General features: G+C 47.8%; 1 protein-coding gene across 1 annotated transcript in view; it reads left to right on the plus strand.

Annotated features, from left to right (window-relative positions):
- KIAA2012 (KIAA2012 ortholog) overlaps positions 1–22,382 on the plus strand; it is an 89,141-nt gene that overhangs the window by 58,037 nt on the left and 8,722 nt on the right. Inside the window, exons 17-20 of the mRNA XM_065413825.1 lie at positions 15,254–15,347; positions 17,734–17,908; positions 18,931–19,069; positions 20,682–21,055. Coding sequence (XP_065269897.1) covers positions 15,254–15,347; positions 17,734–17,908; positions 18,931–19,069; positions 20,682–21,055 — 782 coding nt within the window. The remainder of the gene's footprint in view (positions 1–15,253; positions 15,348–17,733; positions 17,909–18,930; positions 19,070–20,681; positions 21,056–22,382) is intronic.

The following is a 22,382-nucleotide window of genomic DNA, read 5'->3' on the forward strand; positions in this document are numbered from 1 at the left end:
AGATACTTAACTAAGGGCAGGTCTACACTTAAAATACTGCAACAGTGCAGCTGCACCGGCGCGGCTATGCACCACTGTCGTGCTTCAGTGAAGACGCTGCTACGCTCAGGGGAGAGCGTCTCCCGCTGGCGTAGTTAATCCACCTCCGTGAGAGGCGGTAGCTATGTCCATGGGAGAAGGCCTCCCATCAACGTAGCACTGTCTACACCAGGGGTTAGGTCAGTATAACTACGTCACTCAGGGATGGGGATTTTTCACACCCCTGGGCCATGTAGTTATACCAATGTAAGTTTGTAGTGTAGCCCTGGCCTCAGATGCGGCACAGTGCTTTACTCTTAATTGTTCAGTGCCAGTAACCTGAGTCTCATAACTGTGCAGCCTTATAATATAAAGCCTATCTGTCATGTGACAACAGTAAAGACTCCCAAAGGAATGTGAACGGTCCTCTAACAAAGAAGGAATTTTTTTAGAAATAAGGAAAATGGTATTACACTTTAAGCTACTCTGTCTCTCACTATTTCAGTGGAGTGCTTCTGCCTAGAACCCTACCACTCCCGCCTGCTTGTCCTCTTGCTAGATATACACTCACAGATAGGACCAACATTACCAGCATGCCACAATTTTCAGTACACAACCACAGAGTTTTTCCTTATAAAGCATTTTCTGCTAGCAGGTCCTGATGTCCCCATTGTCAAAAATGGACTCTGATTAGACTGAAGTCTGATTCGAAGCACCTCTGGTTAACAGTAAAGAATCAGTAATAAGAACTGGTCCAAGCCCCTGCAGACCCATTAATTTGAGCCCACTCTGTAATTATTCAATTGAAAGGAGTGCTGAGTCAGAACAGGAAGCAAGAGGAAAAAACAGCACCATTCAAGTGGGCATCAGCCAGGAGCATGTAGTCCTGGAACAGCCGCAGGTTAGAGAGAGTAGGTGATGGCAGTGTTAGGAGAGGCCCTGTATAATAATCCACACCCCCTGAGCGACATAGTTACACTGACCTAAGCGCTGGCGTAGACAGTGCTATGTCAGCGGGAGAAGCTCTTGCGGAGGTGGAGTTATTAAGCAGACGGAGAGCTCTCTCTCATCGGCTTAGAGGGTCTTCATCAGAAGTGGTATCTCGCAAGGTTGGGAGGCAGGGTTTACATGTTGCCACCTAGCAGCTCTTGAACATCCTTGCTGGTTGATGGAGGCTGGAGTGACCAAGCACTGGGACACTTTCCATCTCCAAAAGGCAGCCAGCAGCACAGCCTGCTCTCTTCTTTACACAGTTTGGAGGAGGAGGGAACAGAATGACTATTGCAACTGCAGTTTCTGCAGCCGGTCTGAACTGGTCCTGCCAACTGTTTCAATAAACATTAGGAAATGTTCTGTCCTGACCCTTATTAAGTTGTTACGGCTATGTGACAGGGCCCCAGCTTTTAAACAGTCCCTTGGAGGAACTGCTTCGATGTGGCAGTCCCCCAAGTGGTCTCACTCTTCCCTAAGTGTAGGCTACGCAGCCTCAGTGCCTCCAAGACTGAGCCTCCAGGCTCTAGCACTCTTGCTTCACACCGTGGGCTCTGTCCAATGGGTCCAACTGAGATACACACCTGGTCCGAGACTTTTATATTCTTCAGGGACCAATGCACCTCAGCGAGTTTTCACAGTGACACCAGGCAGCCTCTCCAAAAGAGTTGGATTTATTAGTCAACTGGAACACAGCCAGCGGCGGCTCCAGGCACCAGCACTTCAAGCACGTGCCTGGGGCGGCAAGCCACGGGGGGCGCCCTGCCGGTCCCTGCGAGGGCGGCAGTCAGGCAGCCTTCGGCGGCATGTCTGTGGGAGGTCCGCCGGTCCCGCGGATTCGGCAGCAATGGCGGACCTCCCGCAGGCATGCCACCAAATCCGCGGGACCGGGGACCTCCCACAGGCAAGCCGCCAAAGGCGGCCTGCCTGCCGTGCTTGGGGCAGCAAAAAAGCTAGAGCCACCCCTGAACACAGCATCGGGAAATCCTTAGGGCTTACACTGCCGCTTAAGTTGAGCTAATTTATGTCACTCAGGGGTGTGAAAAAGCCACCCCTCTGAGCGACGCAAGTTACAGTGACCTAAGTTCTGTCCGCACCGGCGCTATGTTGGTGGGATACGCTCTCCCACTGACATACCTTCTGCCTCTTGCAGAGGTGGAGTAATTATGCCAACGGGAGAGCTCTCTGCCATCGGCATAGAGCATCTTCACCAGACGCACTGTGGCTGCGCCGATGTAGCGCTTCTAGTGTAGACTAGCCGTTAGGTTAACATAGAGAAATAAAGGTGAAGACATAGTCCAGTCTGGCCAAGCCAACTCTCCCCACCCTGCCAAGCTGCCATTGAATCCACTTTTGGCAGTCTCCTGTTGTCACTTTTTCAGTCCAAGGTGAGAGCTGCTGAGTCCCTCCAAAAGCCAACTCTTATCCCAGTATCCTGACACTTCCTCTTCCACTGCCTTGCTGCAGAGGCACGCTGAGCTCCCATGCTCCGTCTGCTGGAGTTTCCCATTGTTAGGTATTCATTGTTCAGTCCTTGGAGTTCCCATTTTCTTTTCTGGACCCTCCATTGATATGGTCAATTTCAGTCAGTCCTTAATAACCTGACCCATTCATTCACCCCAGACCAGGGCCGGCTCTGGCTTTTTTGCCACCCCAGGCAAAAAAGCCTCCACCGCCCCCCCCCCTCGCGGGGGGGGAGGGCGGAGCCCGGAGGGGGGGCGGCGAGCTCTCCCGCCGGGGGGAGGGCGGCCGGAGCCCCGGGGCGAGGGTGGCGAGCCCCGGCGGGGGCTCCGCTCTCCCCCCGGCGGCCGGGGGGAGGGCGCCGGAGGGGAGGGCGGCCGGAGCCCTGGGAGGAGGGCAGTGAGCCCCGGCGGGGGCTCGGCTCTCCTCCCCCCCCCCCCCCCCGGCGGCCAGAGCGCCGGGGGCAGGGCGGCGAGAGGGCGGCGAGCCCCGGCTGGGGCTCGGCTCTCCCCCCGGCGGCCAGAGCGCAGGGCGGCGAGCCCCGGCGGGGGCTCGGCTCTCCCCCCCCGGCGGCCAGAGCGCCGGGGGCAGGGCGGCGAGCCCCGGCGGCCAGAGCGCAGGGCGGGCTCGCCGCTCTCCCCCCGGCACCCGGGGGGAGGGCGCGGGGGGGAGGGCAGCCAGAGCGCCGGGGGGAGGGCGGCGAGCCCGGCTGTGGCCCCGCTCTCCCCGGTGGCCCGAGCGCCGCGCCGCCCCCCTCCAGGTGCCGCCCCAAGCACCAGCTTGGTTGCCTGGTGCCTGGAGCCGGCCCTGCCCCAGACAGTTATGACACAACACCTCGTAACTCTTTCTCTGCCCCAAGAGTGGCTTTAACTCTTTTTCACTCTCTGGGTAGCAATGCAGAGTAAAAGACGGAAACTGAGGCATGCACCGGCATCATAAAAATATTACAGAAAATTCCCACTTCATCATAGACAGCTTTATATCGCCATTTCATCCAACACAAAGGGTGCTTCAAGTGTCTGTGTCTGGTAGAGATCAGGTCTTGCATGGGGACAAGTTTGTGAAAGCTCAGTCTGGATAAGAATGAGGTGACGATGGTTGGCTGGAGAAAGCAATTGGAGAATGTGGCAAACATTACATGGGCAAATCTGACTGGAGCTGTACTTCTACTAGTTGTCCAAGTTCACTATGGGGGGTTGTTAGATTGCCAGCTGCTTTTAGACTGAGCACATAGCAGGAGTGAACTGAAATCTGGAAATTTCCTTCCTCATCACCCTTTCAATGTCTCCCAGTCATGAAAACTGAGGAACTGTCAGGCACCATTATTTTTCTCTGGAACAGATCCAGGATTGTAGTATGGAACCTATCACTAGGCACAGAGTAGAGGCATTACAGATATGCCCTGCTGGGAGGCACTTATGACTTGTCATTTGTTCACAGTTCATCAATGGGAAGTGTGGCAAGGAAATCTGGGCCTGATTTTTCACTGGCCTCCAGCTTGTGGAGCCCTTTAATCATGTGCAAAGGGAATGTAAAGAGCTACCCTTCTGATGTGGGAGTGCTTTACACACACTTGGCACAGGTTTCAGTGACTACACCAGCCAGTAGAGACTCAGGGCAGGAAGAAAAAGATATCAGGGGCTTGACAGGTTAATGATAATCGGGCAGAAGATTAAGTGAATGAGACTGTTTCAGGTTATTAAAGTGCCAGCTGGCTCTGCATGGGTTACAAGGGAGTGAGAGGCCACAAGGAGCAGTCCCACAAATACAAGGGCCAGCCGCACTCAGGATGCAGAGTGCAAGGATTGCATTAGACTGGTGTCACTGGTGACTGTAGCCTCCCCAAAAGTGGTAGGATGTAACCAGAGCCAGGGCCCTATTTCTCCTTTGCATTGTCAAGCAGAGCCAAGCTGGTACAGTGGACAGCACTAAAGGTATGTCTACACTGCAATTAAACACCTGTGGCTGGCCAGGGTCAGCTGACTCAGGCTCGCTAGGCTTAGGCTGCGGGGCTGTAAAATTGCTGTGTAGATGTTCAGGCTTGGGCCTGAGCTCTGAGACTCCACAAGGGTCCCAAATGTCTACATGGTAGTTTTTAGCCCTGCAGCCTAGCTCTGCTGACCTGGGCCAGCCACAACCATGCCGGGGGTCTTTTATTCCAGTGTAGACATACTATAGTGCCACCGTAACACTTCAGTAGAGCACCTGCTTTCCCTGAGCCTTTGGAGGAATTCTGGCAGTCAGACAAATTTCTTCCAGTGACCTGCATTGTGGTATGATTCTTTCTCAGCCCCTATAATGGGGCTAGTAGCTAAAACCCAGGAGCTGGCCCAAGTAACTTAAGTCAAATTTTCATACCTGAAAGCCTCAAATTGGGCCCCTAAATCTATATTTAGGCACGGAAGTGTCCTGCTTTTCACATGTGCTCAGCAGCTGCAGCTCCCATTGACTGTGGCCACCCATGTTGGAAAGTTACAGGACATAATCTTGTACTTGGTATGTCACATTGCAAGCAAAGACATTGGGAAGCTCCATGCACTGGTCCATTCCTTCAGGCCCTAAGCCAGAAAAGGCTGGGAGTGCTACAAAAGGTAGCGAATTCAGCATCTGGAGGGAACGGATGCTTGATGTGTTACTTTATAGCAATTCCTCCAACCTAATAGTATCCTGTGGGTGTCTTGCCCAGTCCTTCAAAGCCAGAAAGATAGTGACTGCAATATTGGGTCTGAAGTCTGAGTGGAATAAAGCAGAGGGAAATGAAGGAGATCCTTAGGACTCTATCAGGGATATGGAATACTCTTGGGGAAAAGTGAACAGGTTTAGGAGGAGAAGTGAATTGACACTGATTTTCTTTCCCGTATTTTACAGATACAGGACTTCCATACATATATCAGACTATAACCACTACAACTGAGTAATCTCACTTCTCTCCTGCTGTCTAGAACATTAAAGAAAACAGGGCAGTGCATAAGCAGGGGAGTTTCATTCTCTTATCTGTGATTCTCCAGCATTTGTTAGCTAAACCTCTTAACTCCCCCAGCTATCCATTACTCACACCAGGGAAGTTCTTAAAGCACACCTTTTCACACAGCATGAGTTTTATCTCTTAGTTGATTTCTCCTTCTGAACTCCACACACATCGAATTTCTTGTTAGTAAGCCCATAACGGCTATACAATCCCACTTCTGAAGACTCCCTCTAGAGCTGTATCCAAAGAACTCATTTTTTAAGGTTAGTTTCTTTTCTCCTCCAGACAACAAGCCACCAAAAATCCCTAGATCTTTCACTGCATAGTGGTGCTTCCTGCAGCGCGGATGCAAAGACAAGAAGCTGAATTTGCTGGCGGTTTTAAATCTCAAATCAATATGGTCATACAGGACGGTCTAGGTGAAATCATTTTCAAAGGCCACTGAGAGGGGAGGGGAAGAGGGGAGAAGATGTGGATATATCTCAGGTCTTAGGTACTGTAGTATGTCTCAAGCTTCCTGTGATTAAATGAAGGTGTGTCATTGTTTGTTTTTTCTTTTCTTTCAAATATCCCTATATTTTTGCCTGGTTCGTTGTGACCCATTGTCTTACCTTGGGGAAAGTTCCCATTATAATACCATTGGTGCTGGTCCACCATTGTTAGCAACAGCAAAAGCACTAGCGTAGACTGGCTGCCAAGTTTTTACTACAATGCTCTAAGCCACCGGTTCTCAGGGAGCCACAAGCAGGTTTCAGGGGGTTCGCCAAGGACTGGATTTCAGCCTGGGGTGGCAGGGCTAGGGCTCGGGCTCAGTCTTCAGTCCCAGGTGGTGGGGTGGGGGGAGGGAGTGTCACCTCCACCCTCTGACTCACCTCAGTTGGCTACTCAGCCTGTCTGGGTTCGGGGGGAACCAAAAATGGTAGTGTCACTGCAGAAGAGAGATCTCCCCATCATCAGAAGGGGTTGCCTCACAGCCATTGACTCCACAAGCAGGCAGCAGCTAGCCATGGAGACACTCCACTGCTCTGCCCTGCTAAATCAGCACTTCATGGAGCAGGACCAAATGGAAGGCAGAAATCTGGGGGTCACATGACCCTCTCTGTTCTCCCCACATGGATCACCTCTCGTTGGGAGTCCACAGGTTTGTCTATTTTACTTTAGGGGTCTCTGGGTAAAAAAAGGTTGAACTACTGCTTTAATCAGGGCTAGATGACCAAGTATTAAGGATGCTGGTCTCCTCTCTGCACTAGCGCTCTTGCTGTTACTGTCGCTGAATTGCAATGATGGGAGACTTCCCCAAAAAGGTGCAGTGTAGACACAACTATAGTGTACTCCGCACTACGCTTAATATAGCCTTAGCATTGCAAGCACCCCCGGCACTCCTCAAGTACCAGGATTGCCCCACAGTGCTGTGTGTGATCTGCACGCCACACATGTGCAGCAGGGAGTGATGTGTGCAGATCAGGCGGTACAGGCCCAGTGGTGGAAGCTGCCAACACAACATTATCAGCAAGGTTAGTTTGGGAGGAGAATGCCAACTGGCCTTAAACATCAATTACAAGTTAATTAGCTTCTCATTTTAAATAAAGCTATCACAGGCCTTTTAAAAAAATTGTATTGTTTGGTAAGGGAGAGAAACAGAATGGGCAAAGTGGGGAGAAGCAGCAGCTAACAACTAGCAGAAGTTACTAGATCGCAGGCCCTGGTTTTCATGGGAGACTTTAATCACCCTGATATCTGCTGGGAGAGCAATACAGCGGTGCACAGACAATCCAGGAAATTTTTGGAAAGTGTAGGGGACAATTTCCTGGTGCAAGTGCTGGAGGAACCAACTAGAGGCAGAGCTCTTCTAGACCTGCTGCTCACAAACCAGGAAGAATTAGTAGGGGAAGCAAAAGTGGATGGGAACCTGGGCGGCAGTGACCATAAGATGGTCGAGTTCAGGATCCTGACACAAGGAAGAAAGGAGAGCAGCAGAATACGGACCCTGGACTTCAGAAAAGCAGACTTTGACTCCCTCAGGGAACTGATGGGCAGGATCCCCTGGGAGAATAACATGAGGGGGAAAGGAGTCCAGGAAAGTTGGCTGCTTTTTAAAGAATCTTTATTGAGGTTGCAGGAAAAAACCATCCCGCTGTGTAGAAAGAATAGTAAATATGGCAGGCGACCAGCTTGGCTAAACAGTGAAATCCTTGCTGATCTTAAACGCAAAAAAGAAGCTTACAAGAAGTGCAAGATTGGACAAATGATCAGGGAGGAGTATAAAAATATTGCTCAGGCATGCAAGAGTGAAATCAGGAAGGCCAAATCACACTTGGAGTTGCAGCTAGCAAGAGATGTTAAGAGTAACAAGAAGGGTTTCTTCAGGGATGTTAGCAACAAGAAGAAAGTCAAGGAAAGTGTGGGCCCCTTACTGAATGAGGGAGGCATTGGCAGAGGATGTGGAAAAAGCTAATGTAAGCAATGCTTTTTTTGCCTGTGTCTTCACAAACAAGGTCAGCTCCCAGACTGCTGCACTGGGCAGCACAGCATGGGGAGGAGGTGACCAGCCCGCTGTGGAGAAAGAAGTGGTTCGGGACTATTTAGAAAAACTGGACAAGCACAAGTCCATGGGGCCGGATGCGCTGCATCCGAGGGTGCTAAAGGAGTTGACGGATGTGATTGCAGAGCCATTGGCCATTATCTTTGAAAACTCATGGCGATCGGGGGAAGTCCCGGATGATTGGAAAAAGGCTAATGTAGTGCCCATCTTTAAAAAAGGGAAGAAGGAGGATCCGGGGAACTACAGGCCAGTCAGCCTCACCTCAGTCCCTGGAAAAATCATAGAGCAGGTCCTCAAGGAATCAATTCTGAAGCACTTAGAGGAGAGGAAAGTGATCAGGAACAGTCAGCATGGATTCACGAAGGGCAAGTCACGCCTGACTAACCTAATTGCCTTCTATGAGAAAATAACTGGGTCTGTGATGAGGGGAAAGCAGTGGATGTGTTATTTCTTGACTTTAGCAAAGCTTTTGATACTGTCTCCCACAGTATTCTTGCCAGCAAGTTAAAGAAGTATGGGCTGGATGAATGGACTATAAGGTCGATAGAAAGCTGGCTAGATCGTCGGGCTCAACGGGTAGTGATCAATGGCTCCAGGTCTAGTTGGCAGCCGGTTTCAAGCGGAGTGCCCCAAGGGTCGGTCCTGGGGCCGGTTTTGTTCAATATCTTCATTAATGATCTGGAGGATGGCATGGACTGCACTCTCAGCAAGTTTGCAGATGACACTAATCTGGGAGGAGTGGTAGATACGCTGGAGGGTAGGGATAGGATACAGAGGGACCTGCACAAATTAGAGGATTGGGCCAAAAGAAACCTGATGAGGTTCAACAAGGACAAGTGCAGAGTCCTGCACTTAGGACGGAAGAATCCCATTCACTGTTACAGACTAGGGACCGAATGGTTAGGAAGCAGTTCTGCAGAAAAGGACCTAGGGGTTACAGTGGACGAGAAGCTGGATATGAGTCAACCGTGTGCCCTTATTGCCAAGAAGGCTAACGGCATTTTGGGCTGTATAAGTAGGGGCATTGCCAGCAGATCGAGGGACGTGATCATTCCCCTCTATTCGACATTGGTGAGGCCTCATCTGGAGTACTGTGTCCAGTTTTGGGCCCCACACTACAAGAAGGATGTGGAAAAATTGGAAAGAGTCCAGCGGAGGGCAACAAAAATGATTAGGGGGCTGGAGCACATGACTTATGAGGAGAGGCTGAGGGAACTGGGATTGTTTAGTCTGCAGAAGAGAAGAATGAGGGGGGATTTGATAGCTGCTTTCAACTACCTGAAAGGGGGTTCCAAAGAGGATGGATCTAGACTGTTCTCAGTGATACCTGATGACAGAACAAGGAGTAATGGTCTCAAGTTGCAGTGGGGGAGGTTTAGGTTGGATATTAGGAAAAACTTTTTCACTAGGAGGGTGGTGGAATCTCCTTCCTTAGAGGTTTTTAAGGTCAGGCTTGATAAAGCCCTGGCTGGGATGATTTAGTTGGGAATTGGTCCTGCTTTGAGCAGGGGGTTGGACTAGATGACCTCCTGAGGTCCCTTCCAACCCTGATATTCTATGATTCTAAGGCAAGAGCCGTGTAGCACTCTAGCAGTTAGAGCAGGGGAGTGGAGTATCAGGACTTCTTGGTTTTATTCATGTGGCTCTGTAACTAGTTTGCAGTAATTTATATTAAATCACTTAAGCTCTCTGTGTCTCAAACTATCAAATGGGGATGCCTGCCTACTGCACAGAGGTGATTTGAGAATTTCTTAATGTTTGTAAAGTGTTTTGAGATCCTCTGAAGGATGGTCTTATAGAAATGCAAAGTACTGAACATTACTGAGGGTACGTCTATACTACCCGCCGCATCGGCGAGTAGTGTTCGATGTATTGGGGATCGATTTATCGCGTCTCATTTGGACGCGATAAATCGATCCGCAAATCGACGCCCGTACTCCACCTCGGCAGGAGGAGTAAGTGGAGTTGACGGGGCAGCCACGGCAGTTGACTTGCCACTGTGAGGACGGCCAGGTAAGTCGAACTAAGATACTTCGACTTCAGCTACGTGAATAGCATAGCTGAAGTTGCGTATCTTAGTTCGAACCCCCGCTAGCATAGCCCAGGCCTTTGAGACTTGGTCTTTTTACTGTTCTGGGACTTCTCTCAGAATTTTGGGAAAAAACAGAAGTGCTCTGGAAGAGTTAGTGCAAATAGACATGTGATATCCCTTCCTTCTAAGCTCCCCCCACCCCTTAAGTCAAGTGATTCAGGCTTTCCTGCTACTCCCAGATGCCTCACTTGCATCTTCTAAAATCAGCACTTCGTTATTATTTGATAAGCAGGGCTGTGTTTGGCAGGGTGGATTTCCCTCACTCTGTACCTGGATTTTTTGTTTCAAGCTCTGATAGTGAAAGCTGTGACTGTTGTCAGTAAAGGTGTGCTTTTCCTGCTGGCATCACATCTCCTCAGGGCTGTCCCTAGGTTTTGCTGGGTATTACACAAGTATCACATACAGATGGGGTGCTATGCGGCTCACTCCTCACCTGTGACTAAGGGCATGTCTAAACAGTAAAAGCCGTGCACAGGCTAGCCTACCTACGTTAGCTTGAATCCAGCTAGCGCAGCACAGGTCACAGTAGCAGTGTGCAGACAGCACAGCATGGGCTGGGTGAGCCAAGTATGCAGCCAGAGTCCATGCCAGCCTTGTATTACCTGCGCTGTCTTCGCTGCTACTGTTACCTGTGCTATCTCGATTCAAGCCAGCTTCGGTAGCCTCACCTATGCAGTTTTTGCTGTGTAGACCTAAATCAATACCTCAGCCAACAGGAGGGAGCTGTGCAGGTGTTGCCTTTCCTTACAGGCAGAAAGACAATGGGAGTTTACCTCTCTAAGGCTGTGTGAAATGCGTATGATGAAATCTTAACATGTGCAAATCTTATTTGGTTTCACATTTCATCACCAAGCTAACTGAAAGGTTAGCTAAGGTGAGAGAGAACAGTTGATGGTTTTGTATCAGAGTCATGGGCAGGGCCAGATTAACCTTTTGTGGGCCCGCATGGAGGCAATGGAGCATGCCATGGGGAAGTCAGTCCCCAGAGCGAGGGGCCAGCCAGGGGCAATGGGGCATGGCATGGCAGGGGCGGGGCAGCCCAGTGCAAAGGCACTATTTACAAACCGGCAGTTGCCAGACGCACAGTGGCCGCCCAGCCCTGTGCTACCAGCCTGCCCCTTCCTCTCGGGGGCGGGCCCATGCCACACCACACAGCTCCCCCCACCCAACACCCCATAGGCGCTGACTCCGTGGGTGCTAAAAATAGTGTGTGCTGAGCACCCACCAGCAGCCCCACTATTCAGTTCCTCCCACTCTCCCCCAGCGCCTCCCGCCCGCTGCTGATCAGCTGGTCAGTGGTGGGCAGGAGGCGCTGGGTGGGGAAGAGCAGGGGCAGGAAGAGGCAGAGTGAGGGTGGGGCCTGATCGGGGGAGGGTGCGGAACGGGGAAGGAAGAGGCGGGGCCAGGGTGGGGCCTTTGGGGAAAGGGTGGAGTGGGGGTGGGGCCTGGGGTGGAGCGGGGGTCAAGCACCCCTGGGGAAATCAGAAAGTCGACACCTCTACCACACTCCCTCAACTCCCTATGGCCAGAGACCCCCTGGACCAGCTATACCCAGCACCCCCTCTGACCACCCCTACAAATGCACAGCGACCTGCACACCACCACCCCTGCCCAGCGCCCCCCTACCCACAGCCCCACCACAGCTGCCCAGCACCCCACACAGAACCCCCACTCCCTAGTGCCCCAACACACACAGATCTTCTCCACCCCCTCACAGCCCGGTACCCCCCCCCCCGAGACCCACAGAGATCCACTCCCCCTGCCCTGCCTCCCGCCGTACTCACCAGCCCTGCTGGGAGGCGACTGCCTGCCGGGCTGAGCCAGCAGCGCAGCCAGGGCTGGTCCCGGGGTGGAGAATTGCTCCGGCACCTCAGGAGTGGCGCGATCAGCCAGGCCAGGGCCTGCCCCGGCCTGGCTCCCTCAGGACTGGAGGGGCCCAACCAAGCCCCCCACACTGTCCCCCACCTCCCAACTGGCCAAGCTTCTGCATCTGTCCCAGACAGTTCAGCTCTGGGGAGACAGGCAGGGCCCCACAGGTACTGGGAAACAGAGACTGCCCACAGCCAGAGGTGCACTGTGGTCCAGCCAGGGGGCAGGGAGGAGCCGGCAGGTGGGGCCAGGGAACCCTCGGCTGGCCGGCGGAGAGGAACAAGTGATGGGTGGGGGGGAGCCAGCGGGCAGGCGGGGTCTTGGGTTGCAGTGCAAGTGGAGCAGGCCAGGGCCCCAGCTCCATGGCGCCATTGTAAACCCAGTACTGGTCATGTGACATTCATGGTTTGGAAGTTTTCAATGTAAAGTGAGGGGAGACTCAGGTTTGGCTGAATTCTGGTTTGGGATTTTTAGTTCACTCAAGCTCACAAAACCAAATCAGAGAAATGACACTCCAGACCCCAGCAAAATGAAACCATCACAGTTTTCAGTCCTAGAGATGGGCACAAGGTACAGGAAAGCTGGGAACTTGACACTTTCATCTTCAGCAGACTCAAGGGCAAATTTAGCCAAATGCAGCTTAGAGTAAGCAGTGCAACTCCCATGCAAGTTTCTGTGCCACATACTCCATTCTTTCTGTCACTCCTGTAAGTTACACTTGGAGTGTAAACCGATCAGAAGACTCGTGTAAGTGCCAAAGCATAACTTGCTCCCATTTGGCATTTAGTGGGTTGGGTGTGCAAAATGAGTGTAACTTACATGCTGAAATAGTTGAAGAGGGAGGAGTAACAGGAAGGTATAAATTAAACCAGGCCAGATTTTCTACTTTAGTTTAGACTCAACTGCACCATCCCCGGCACTCCTGGGGACATAGTGAGCTTGGCACGAGTGGGTTAAGTTCAGTGGGCACTGCACCTACTGACACTAAGGCTGAATTTGCTTCCCACAGATTCTGATGTAAGTTACACAAGACACACTCTTACTGAATGTCAGATTGGTAAAAGTTTAAGCAACTTAGCCATTTACAACCTTTTAATACCCAAAAAATAACAGGAGTACTTGTGGCACCTTAGAGGCTAACAAATTTATTAGAGCATAAGCTTTCGTGGGCTACAACCCACTTCTTCGGATGCATATAGAGTGAAACATATATTGAGGAGATATATATACACACATACAGAGAGCATGAACAGGTGGGAGTTGTCTTACCAAGTCTGGGAGGCCAATTAAGTAAGAGAAAAAAAACTTTTGAAGTGATAATCAAGATAGCCCAGTACAGACAGTTTGATAAGAAGCAAGTGTGAGAATACTTACAAGGGGAGATAGATTCAATGTTTGTAATGGCTCAGCCATTCCCAATCCCTATTTAGCCCTGAGTTGATTGTGTCTAGTTTGCATATCAATTCCAGCTCAGCAGTCTCTCGTTGGAGTCTGTTTTTGAAGTTTTTCTGTTTTAAGATAGCCACCCGCAGGTCTGTCAAAGAATGGCCAGACAGGTTAAAGTGTTCTCCCACTGGTTTTTGAGTATTATGATTCCTGATGTCAGATTTGTGTCCATTAATTCTTTTGCGTAGAGACTGTCCGGTTTGGCCAATGTACATGGCAGAGGGGCATTGCTGGCACATGATGGCATATATCACATTGGTAGATGTGCAGGTGAACGAGCCCCTGATGGTATGGGTTTTAATACCCAGTATATCATTTATGCCATCATTTGTGACATGTGAGATTGGCCCACTGGACTATGTTAAGACTGGCCGTGTACTGTCCACCCTCCCAGAAGCTGTCTATTTATGTAAAAAAATATGTCACTTAAAGGCCACATGTTGCAAAAACAAGTGTAGAAAAGCAAAGGCACAGAGCTACAGAAACCATACCTGCTTTCTTGGCTCCTCATGTGACTTTGTCCAGGTATTTCTGTACAAAGTAACAGGGAAGGGTCCTTCCATAAAAGACTTTATTTAATTTAAAAACAAGTGAGTTTTTGCAACAACACAGCCTCTTGGAATGGTATAAATCACTGAAAGCAGTCAACACTGTCTGACTTTTTATGCATGCTTGGAACAAGGGCTCTCTCTACTGGTGCCTTAACATCCTGTATCACAGGCCAACTCTACAGAGAAAAGTAGTGGTCTGACATGACAACTTATTCCTTTAAGAGTAAATCTTACACCCTCCTCTGCAGATTCAGAGCCCCCCCTGCAGTGAATGCTTCCCAACACTATCCTGTTTATGGGCATCAACCCCGAAGTGGAGGGCCCACCTCTAGGCACAAAGGTTACTTTCATCTCTATGTCCCATTCAGTCCTTGGGCTTTCTGCTGAGATACCATCAAACCTGCCAAAAGAAGTGGTAGTTTTTGGCAGCGGGAGAAGATCCCAGTGCTGTGAAGTCCCTTCATGTTTATTTTTTATAAACATTCTGGATTTCATTAGAACTGGCCTCAGAATTCACAATGTGGATCCAGTGCTTTGGGTTCAGCCTGTTAGAGAGCAACAAAGGTCGCCTGCAAAATTCATATCTATTTTTGAAAACAATACCCACCTTAAAGATTGGGGCTGATCCCAGATTACTGGCCTCTAGATTTCATGAAACCTTTTAGAATTTCAAAACTCAAAAATATTTAATAAAATCTAGAGATGGGTCTGATCCAAAACCCTCGTATCCAAACCACCCTCCTCCTACCCAAACGCACACACACCCCAACGTTGGGGGAATTCAAAATTTTGATATGAATTTTGCTTCTGGCCAAGACAAAAACCCTCAGTTCCAAACCAAAGTCAGTGGCGTTACTTTCGAGTTATACTACTGTCTGTGAACGAGAGCAGAATGTAACCCTCACTTTCTAATTAAATGGAATGTGTAATTTACACAATAATGGTTTTCATCTGAACTACATTCTTGGCCTGTTTCTAGAATGGACAGGGAATAACATCTGAGAAAACAGGCAGCACCCTTGAATGAAACGGGACCTCAGCCTCCAAAACTGAGTTCTGTTCAAGCTCTAGTCTAAATCTAGATTCCAGGTTATTTAAATGGGTTCTAAATCTGGCAAAAATTATTTCTCTCACATCTTGTTTTCGGACACTTGTCCACAGGGAATGGTCACATGCCACTAATGCTGCTCACTTTAAACTATGTTAAGCCTGGCTTTAAAACAAAAGCACAGATACAGGTATAGCAATGATACTGAGTAGTTTCACCAGTTATAACCCTGACTTGGAGAATAACAATAATGTTTTTACTTTTACAGATCCAGGTAAGCAAATGGATGGAGCACCTGGATCCCATAGTATTTCACACCTGGGATCCTATGGGGGCCATACAGTGAGCCCTACTGAAGAAATGTGAGTAATAGGTGCTTTTTTCTTTTAATTAAAAAGTTTCCTTTTTTGCATCCTACCTTGGTTTTCAATTACATTTCATTTCTATTGGAAAGTAGAAATGCAGGAAGCTGAAATTGATCTGGAGCCAGGGGCTTTGAATCTTGGTTGAATTACTTTCTAGTGAGCATTGAAACATCCGAGTAGGATTTCTCTCTGAGTGATTGTGACTTACTTAAGCATATTAGGTAGTGAGAACTACATTCCAAAAGGATAGAGGGCACCCACACACTCTTGTTATACAGAGTCAGAAATACAGTTCTCCTCGGATGAGGGGATATGATTGTAGAACTATGGGGACGGGTCATGCATCATGCTCCAGAGTCTAATCATCTTTAGGGCATGATGCAAGACTCTCCTATAACCAGGGTTGGGAAAAGAGGAGGCAACTCTGCGAAGTCTGCTGAGGACCTCCCTGTGAAGATCTTATTTAACTCAGAAGTGCTTAGATGGTATAGTATTGGGCACAAGAGGAAACCCAAGACCACCAAATAGTAGTAGTGTTTAGGCACTTTGATACAAAAGTGATAGGAGATTTGGAAATACTTCAGATGGAATCACCTGTCTCTCCTACTTATCTTACCCCTCGCCCCTGTGACACACCTGTAAAACTAATGGACATCCAAGGTTACATCACAGTGATGCAAACTCCCTTGCTTTCATGAATTTAAAATAAATGCCCCTCCTCTTCCCCCCCCCCCCACACACACAGTGCTAGAGCTTCAAATCAAGCACTCTGTGTGTCCCAGAAAGCAAGGAGCAAACTGATCCGTTGATAATGAGCACACTTTGGAAAAATGCCTTTGAGGCACTCTAACTCTCTTAAGCAGCGCAGTCAGAGAATAACAGATCTTTCTGGACAAAAATATGGTTTCCTACTGTAAATTAAATTATAGGCAGGGAAATGGACTACTGTAGCCTCCTCTTCCTCTCTGGTCTCTGCACCTCTCATCTTTCCCCTCTCCAGACCAGTCACTTTTGCCCAGAGGCAATCAATTAACTTGAGTTAAAACAGAACCACAGACTCTTGTCTAGACAAACCCCAAAGTAAGAAGGAAAACAAATAGTGGTGCATTATGCAGAAAATCCATTACTGAAAACTAACTAAGAGGTTTGGATAACACTGAGCTAAATTCTTCAGTATGTTCTGTCCGCTTTGCACTGCTCCAGTGATGCAAAGCAGCTGGTGACACACAGCAGCCAGCCATTTAAGCCAAATCTGTGGTTGCTTTGCATCAGTGAAGTGGTGCAAAGTACCTGGAACCTACTAGAGAATCTGCTCCAAAAGGAAAAGGTAAAGATAAGATCTTAGACTAACAGAGGTATGAGAAGTCACAGTGTCTAGTTGAAGGAACAGACCTCAATGAGAGTGTACATCAGGACAGAATTTGTCCTTATCAATAATTTTTTTTCCTGTTAGTACTATAGTTTATCATCAGATAAATCACAGCCTCTCACTTTTATTAAACTGATTTGTTATATGGAAGTTCCAGCTTGAGCTAGAATTGCTACACCCTCTGCTAGGAATTATCATTATTTATTTCTTTGAGTATAATGTGGTATTATGTCCCTTAGCTCTGGTATTGCTTTGACTGCTAGAAGAGCAGTAACTTGCATTAAATGAAGGTGTTTAATTTAGAGCATGGATTGAGGTCACGCCTTTTGGATTCTATTCCCAGCTCTGATACTGACTCACTGTGAGACTTTCAGCAAAATTCTTACTCTGTCTCAGTTTATTATAATCAGTTATTTTTATTAATTTGTATACAGCATTACTTACCTGCATGGCAGATAGATGCACTGAATACAACAAGGTTTCATACTCAAAAATATGTACAATACCTGCTTATCAGAGGTGGTGCGAGATTTCAACACCTGAGCACTTGTAGTTCCCATTAACTTCAGTGGAAGCTGTGAGTACTCAGCACTTCTGAGAGCCAGGACATTGAATTTTGTAACATTTTCTAGATCTTAAGATGACAAGTTTTACAGGAGTGAAAAGTATTTTAATATATATGATTTTGTTATTAAATGGCCAAGGCACCCGCCAATCAGTCTTTGGATCTTTTTTACAGCACAAGAGAGAATGTTACAGTACTTGCTTTCCTCAGTAATGAGGAGACAAGAGACCTCCAAGCAGAAAAAGCAGCTACCTGCTGGGGCCATTACAATTACATAAGTTGTTCACTGTATGATACTGACAGATTACTCCAAAATGTTTCAGGACTTGCAAGGGAAAAAAGAAAACACATCAGCTTTCCCTACTCCTTCATAAGGAGAGACTATCTCTGGAGCTCTAAGACTTCACCAAAATCTTGGTCTAGTTATTTGTATTGCTTTAATTTTAAAGGGGTCAAGACTCTGAATCTGGTAACTATCTCCTGGGACCTTCCAGTCACAGGGCAATGTTACAAGAGAATGTTGGAGTAGCCATGAGTGATTCTGAAAAGCAGCATGTGACAGAGGGAGAAAAGACCACCCTGCCAAAGGAGCTCTGCAAGCAAACTACTGCCAGCATCAATGCTGTAAGTATCACAGGACACATCTCCAGTAGCAAAATGCCTATTGTGTCCTCCTCCTGGAAGGGGTTTGAGAAGAGAGTTAACATTATTCATACTGATTATTTACATTAGAACGAAACAGATACTGACTTCATCACTTTCAGCCTACCTCAGACACAGAACACAGTGAAATAAGGAAGTAGCCTTTGGTTCATGTTACCAAGTCAGACTCAGTTCTATACCAAAAGGATAGAATTAGGAAAGCACAGAATAAGTCTAGTGCTACCAAAGGCCAAATAATAAATACTGTACAGGACTGACACCAAGTGGGCATGATAGAATGGTACTCCACCACTATTCCCCCAGCTGCGCTGCCTCTTTGGGGCCAGCAGCCCTGGTGGACACACCAGCAACAGAGAATAGAAGAGGAATGCTGTGAACCAATGTTTCCAAGGACAATCCCATCCTTCCTTGTGGTCTGTTTTTGGTCCAGAAACCTGTGGATTGATTCAGGGTGAGGTGGAGCAGTGGGAACAGAGGGAAGGGAAATGATGGATGGTACATTATGAGTGATTGTGGGCACAGTGAGTGACCTATCAAGAATAAAGCTGCCCTCCATTTTGTTTTACAGCTTTGACCCCTGAGTAATAAACATAAGCTTTTCTTGTAGCCCAGGTACAAAACCTCTTATAGAGGAAAGCTATTTCCCTCTATATGCCAGAAAGTCACTTGTCAGTGGTCCTGAGAATATGGGTAATTCCAAAGTGCCAAGGCAATTTCTAGACTGATTCCAAAGTGTGATTTTCAGAAGTGGTACCATAGGAAAGCCTTTAACATGGGATGCTCTGAAAACAATACATGTTATTGCTGCAGGTGTGGTGAAGTTCCATTGTGCCTATGAAAAAAAATACTCTTCTTTATCATTTCATTCTGAACAGTGTTTGAGGCTGGGCTGCTTGGTACAAAAAAAGTATATTCTTGTTCTTAACTAAATCAATATAACTTATCAGTATGTTTCAGATAAACACTATTACTGTCAATTCTAGTTCCAGGACACAGAAGTTGCAGAGAACAAAACCATGAGAAGGCAGAGAAATGAATTGACCAAGATGGACCCAGTATCCAAAGCACAGAAAAAAAGCAGTAACAAAGACAAACGACACAGCAGAGAAGAATTTGTTGTAGGTAAGAACACACACAAAAAGAAAAAGTTTCAGCTCCAGTATCCTACTTCCCCCCCCCCCCCCCACACACACACACGAGATCTGGAAGAAATATCACCAGGAGCAGATTAGAACCAAGATCTGCCATGCAGAACTGAAAAGATAATATTTTTTATGGTCTTTTTGTTTTGCTCTCTGCCCTGTAGCTCAAAAGGTCCATGGGAGATTCTGGCATTCAGTTCTTATTTTTAGATGTGTGATCAGTTTTTATTAAGATTAATTCTTGCTATTTAGCATTGAATCAGCTAAGGCTAGCAGTCACTGCAGCAGCAAATAGCTGTGTTGTAACCATGCATACCTAGAAGGAAATATCTTCTGTTTTGCCAGAAGCAAATAATTGTATGTAGTTATGCAAATAGACAGTGTTTGTAGCTAGGTTTTTCCTCCAAGGGTGTTTGCAGTGTAGCAGAAAAGAAACATGCATACTGAGAGGTGCACATACATAGTAACTGCTCTTCCTTTTTCATGTTATTTCCACATTATTACTTATTTGTATTGCAGTAGCACCTAGGGTCTGAGGTTCCCATTTTGCTATTCACTGTACACAGATTAGCCTCCTGCCTTAAAGGTCTTACACTGCAAATAGACAAAGGAGTGGGGGCGGGACAGAAAGAGGAAGTGACTTGTCCAAGGTTATATAACAGGTCAGTGGCAGAGCTAGGAATAGAAGCCAGGTCTACTGGATCCCAGTCCGATACCCCATCCATTAGATCACACTGTCTTTTACCATTTGTTCACAACAAGAGAGAACACACCTAAAAATGTCAACATCAGCATTTCATAATCATTTTTGTCTAGAGAGAGAAGGCCTCAAGCAACACCATAAGAAGAGAAAAATACAACTAATGCAGTAATTATGATTGCTGTTTGATATAAGAATAATCATTAGATAGTAAATTACAGTTGGCTGTCTCAACTCTAATGAAGAATTTCTGGATAATTGTTCTGATATTCATCTCTAAACATTGACAGAGCTAACTTCCTTATTTTTAATTTCATCACAGTAGTCAGAAAAGGTATAATGTTTTGGCTGTTTAAATTGACCTAAGCTGAGCAGGAAACATGACAGAACCAGAAAAACACGAGCACCAAATTCTTCTTTTCAAAATCACTAAATTCTGTGCAAGAGGAAAATGTTCATGTCTAAAATGAGTGTTTAGAAAAAAGTTATGTATCATACCGAATATTTACACTGCCTGCCAATAAACTAACACCAGCTCCCTATAATAAAAATATGGAATAGATTTGCCTATGGATTTAAGTACTTGCATTGTAGATGGGCACATAGACAACTAACTGCAATACTGATGACATCTGGAAAACATTCCGCATCTTGATTAGAGATCAGGTTACAGTGGGTTGGCTATATCAGCTGATACCAGGGGATGTGCGTGGGAATAAAAATTTGACCGCTTTTGGAGGGGCATGTTCTGGGCCCCTGCCATGGCCTCAGGGCTGGAGCAGTTCTGGGCCCCTGCTGATTATTGGAGGGGCCCATGCACCTGCTTGCCCCCCCCTTGTGCATGCCCTTGGCTGACACAAATCAAGATTTGGAATTAATTGTGTTCTTACAGGAAAACCAAAAGAGAAAAAGGCTGATGAGAAAAGAACATCCTCTCTCAGGAAAAAGACTACTGGAGTCAAAAGACCAGAGACCATCCAAGAACCAAAGCATAAGGAAGGAGGGCAGGAAGCAGAAGAAGCAGATCAGAGCAATGCGGCTGCTGGAGATGAGTTACATGACCACAGGAGCCCTTCTCCCTCCAGCTCTCCTATTAAGGACCATTTGCTCCCTCCTGAGAGCCCTCAGTTTTGTTTTGAACATTATGACAGTCCTTCTGGGTCTAGTCCAGTTCCCGTTCACGAAAAACTTACTCAGGCTCGCCCACTAATCACCACAGTTAGTGGTACGGAATTGGACGCAGGCATAAGCAATGAGGTCTCAGAGGTAAGAACTGGGGTTTTCCTTTATGGTCAGAGATAGGGAAGAATGATTCACTGAACTGCATCTTACATTCTAGGATTGCAATAGGGACCTACCTGGTCTGGCTCAGGGCCCGCTTCATCTTCCATGGTTCTCTCGCCCTCAACGCGGTGCGGCTACTGAGGTGACTTAGCCCTCTGGCCAGATCACAACAAGCCTACCCCTTCCTGTGTGTCCAGTCCAGACACAAACAAAAATCTTCTGCCCCAGTCTCAAGGTGGACCCAGCCCTGCCTTACAGAACACCTGTCTTCTCTTCCACAATTGCTCTTCTGTTCCAACTCTGGGCTCAGCTCCAGCCCTCTGGGGCTCTGCTGAGTCCCTCCAGCTTCCCCTTGATCACAGTGTCACCTCACTAGGCGGCAGTGCAGACTGTTTCTTAGTCCTCTGTAGTAGCTGAGGGAACCCACAATCACACCCATCCTCTTCTACGGGCTCCCTGGTCTGGGAACCCAAAACAACTGGGCTTTCTGCCTGTCCATCACCTCAACTACTCTGACTCTCCTTCCAAAGGCTTATTTCTGACAGCCAACCCCCCTGCCCACCCGCTCCTGATAGAGTGCTGACTCCCAAGGCTGTTTTCCCTGTTTGGCTCCCCATTTGACTGAACGGCCAGCTGCTCATTTTCCTGCAGGCCTGCTCTTAGCCACAGGCTGCCCCATCATGTGACTTTGCTCATTCCTCTACTTGGAGAGGCCAGCTCTCTAGCACCGTGCTCCTGAGCCCAAACCCCTTAAAGAGACAGCTCATTGCTACCTTTTGGTTATTGCAGGCCAGCAGGTTATTCACTCACGGCAATCCCTGTCTATTACAGGAACAAGCAATCGCTTGAGGAGATTTATGGCTGGTGAACTTAGAACAAACAAACGGAAATATAGCAGCATAGTCAGCTTTGTGGGCCTCACTGCCACCAGAGTATTAAATACTGTAACTAAGGAATTAAAAAGGCTGATTAATATTATGACCAATAATGTGTAATTATGTTTGCTGCAGTAAATATAACAGATACTTTACCTTCCTGCTATGGGGAGGAGAGCACTGCCTCGGCTGCTCTTCAAAAACAGTCATCCCCAGTTTGGTAGGAGAGAAAATGGAAGGATATGAAATCAATTAATCCTCTCCTTCTGGGTCAAGCAGGCTCATTTGGCCTTTCCCCAGTGTCAGCTGTGATCTGCCCCCTTGATGAGAGTTCTACCCTCTCTGGAAGCCCTGGCATGGGACCTCTAAACAGGTCAACACTGAGCCTTGAGCCTAGCCCAGACTGTATTGTCCCAGGCTTTCTCCTTCTCTTG

The sequence above is a fragment of the Emys orbicularis genome, chromosome 11 (genome assembly GCF_028017835.1).
Source record: "Emys orbicularis isolate rEmyOrb1 chromosome 11, rEmyOrb1.hap1, whole genome shotgun sequence".
Taxonomy (NCBI): domain Eukaryota; kingdom Metazoa; phylum Chordata; order Testudines; family Emydidae; genus Emys; species Emys orbicularis.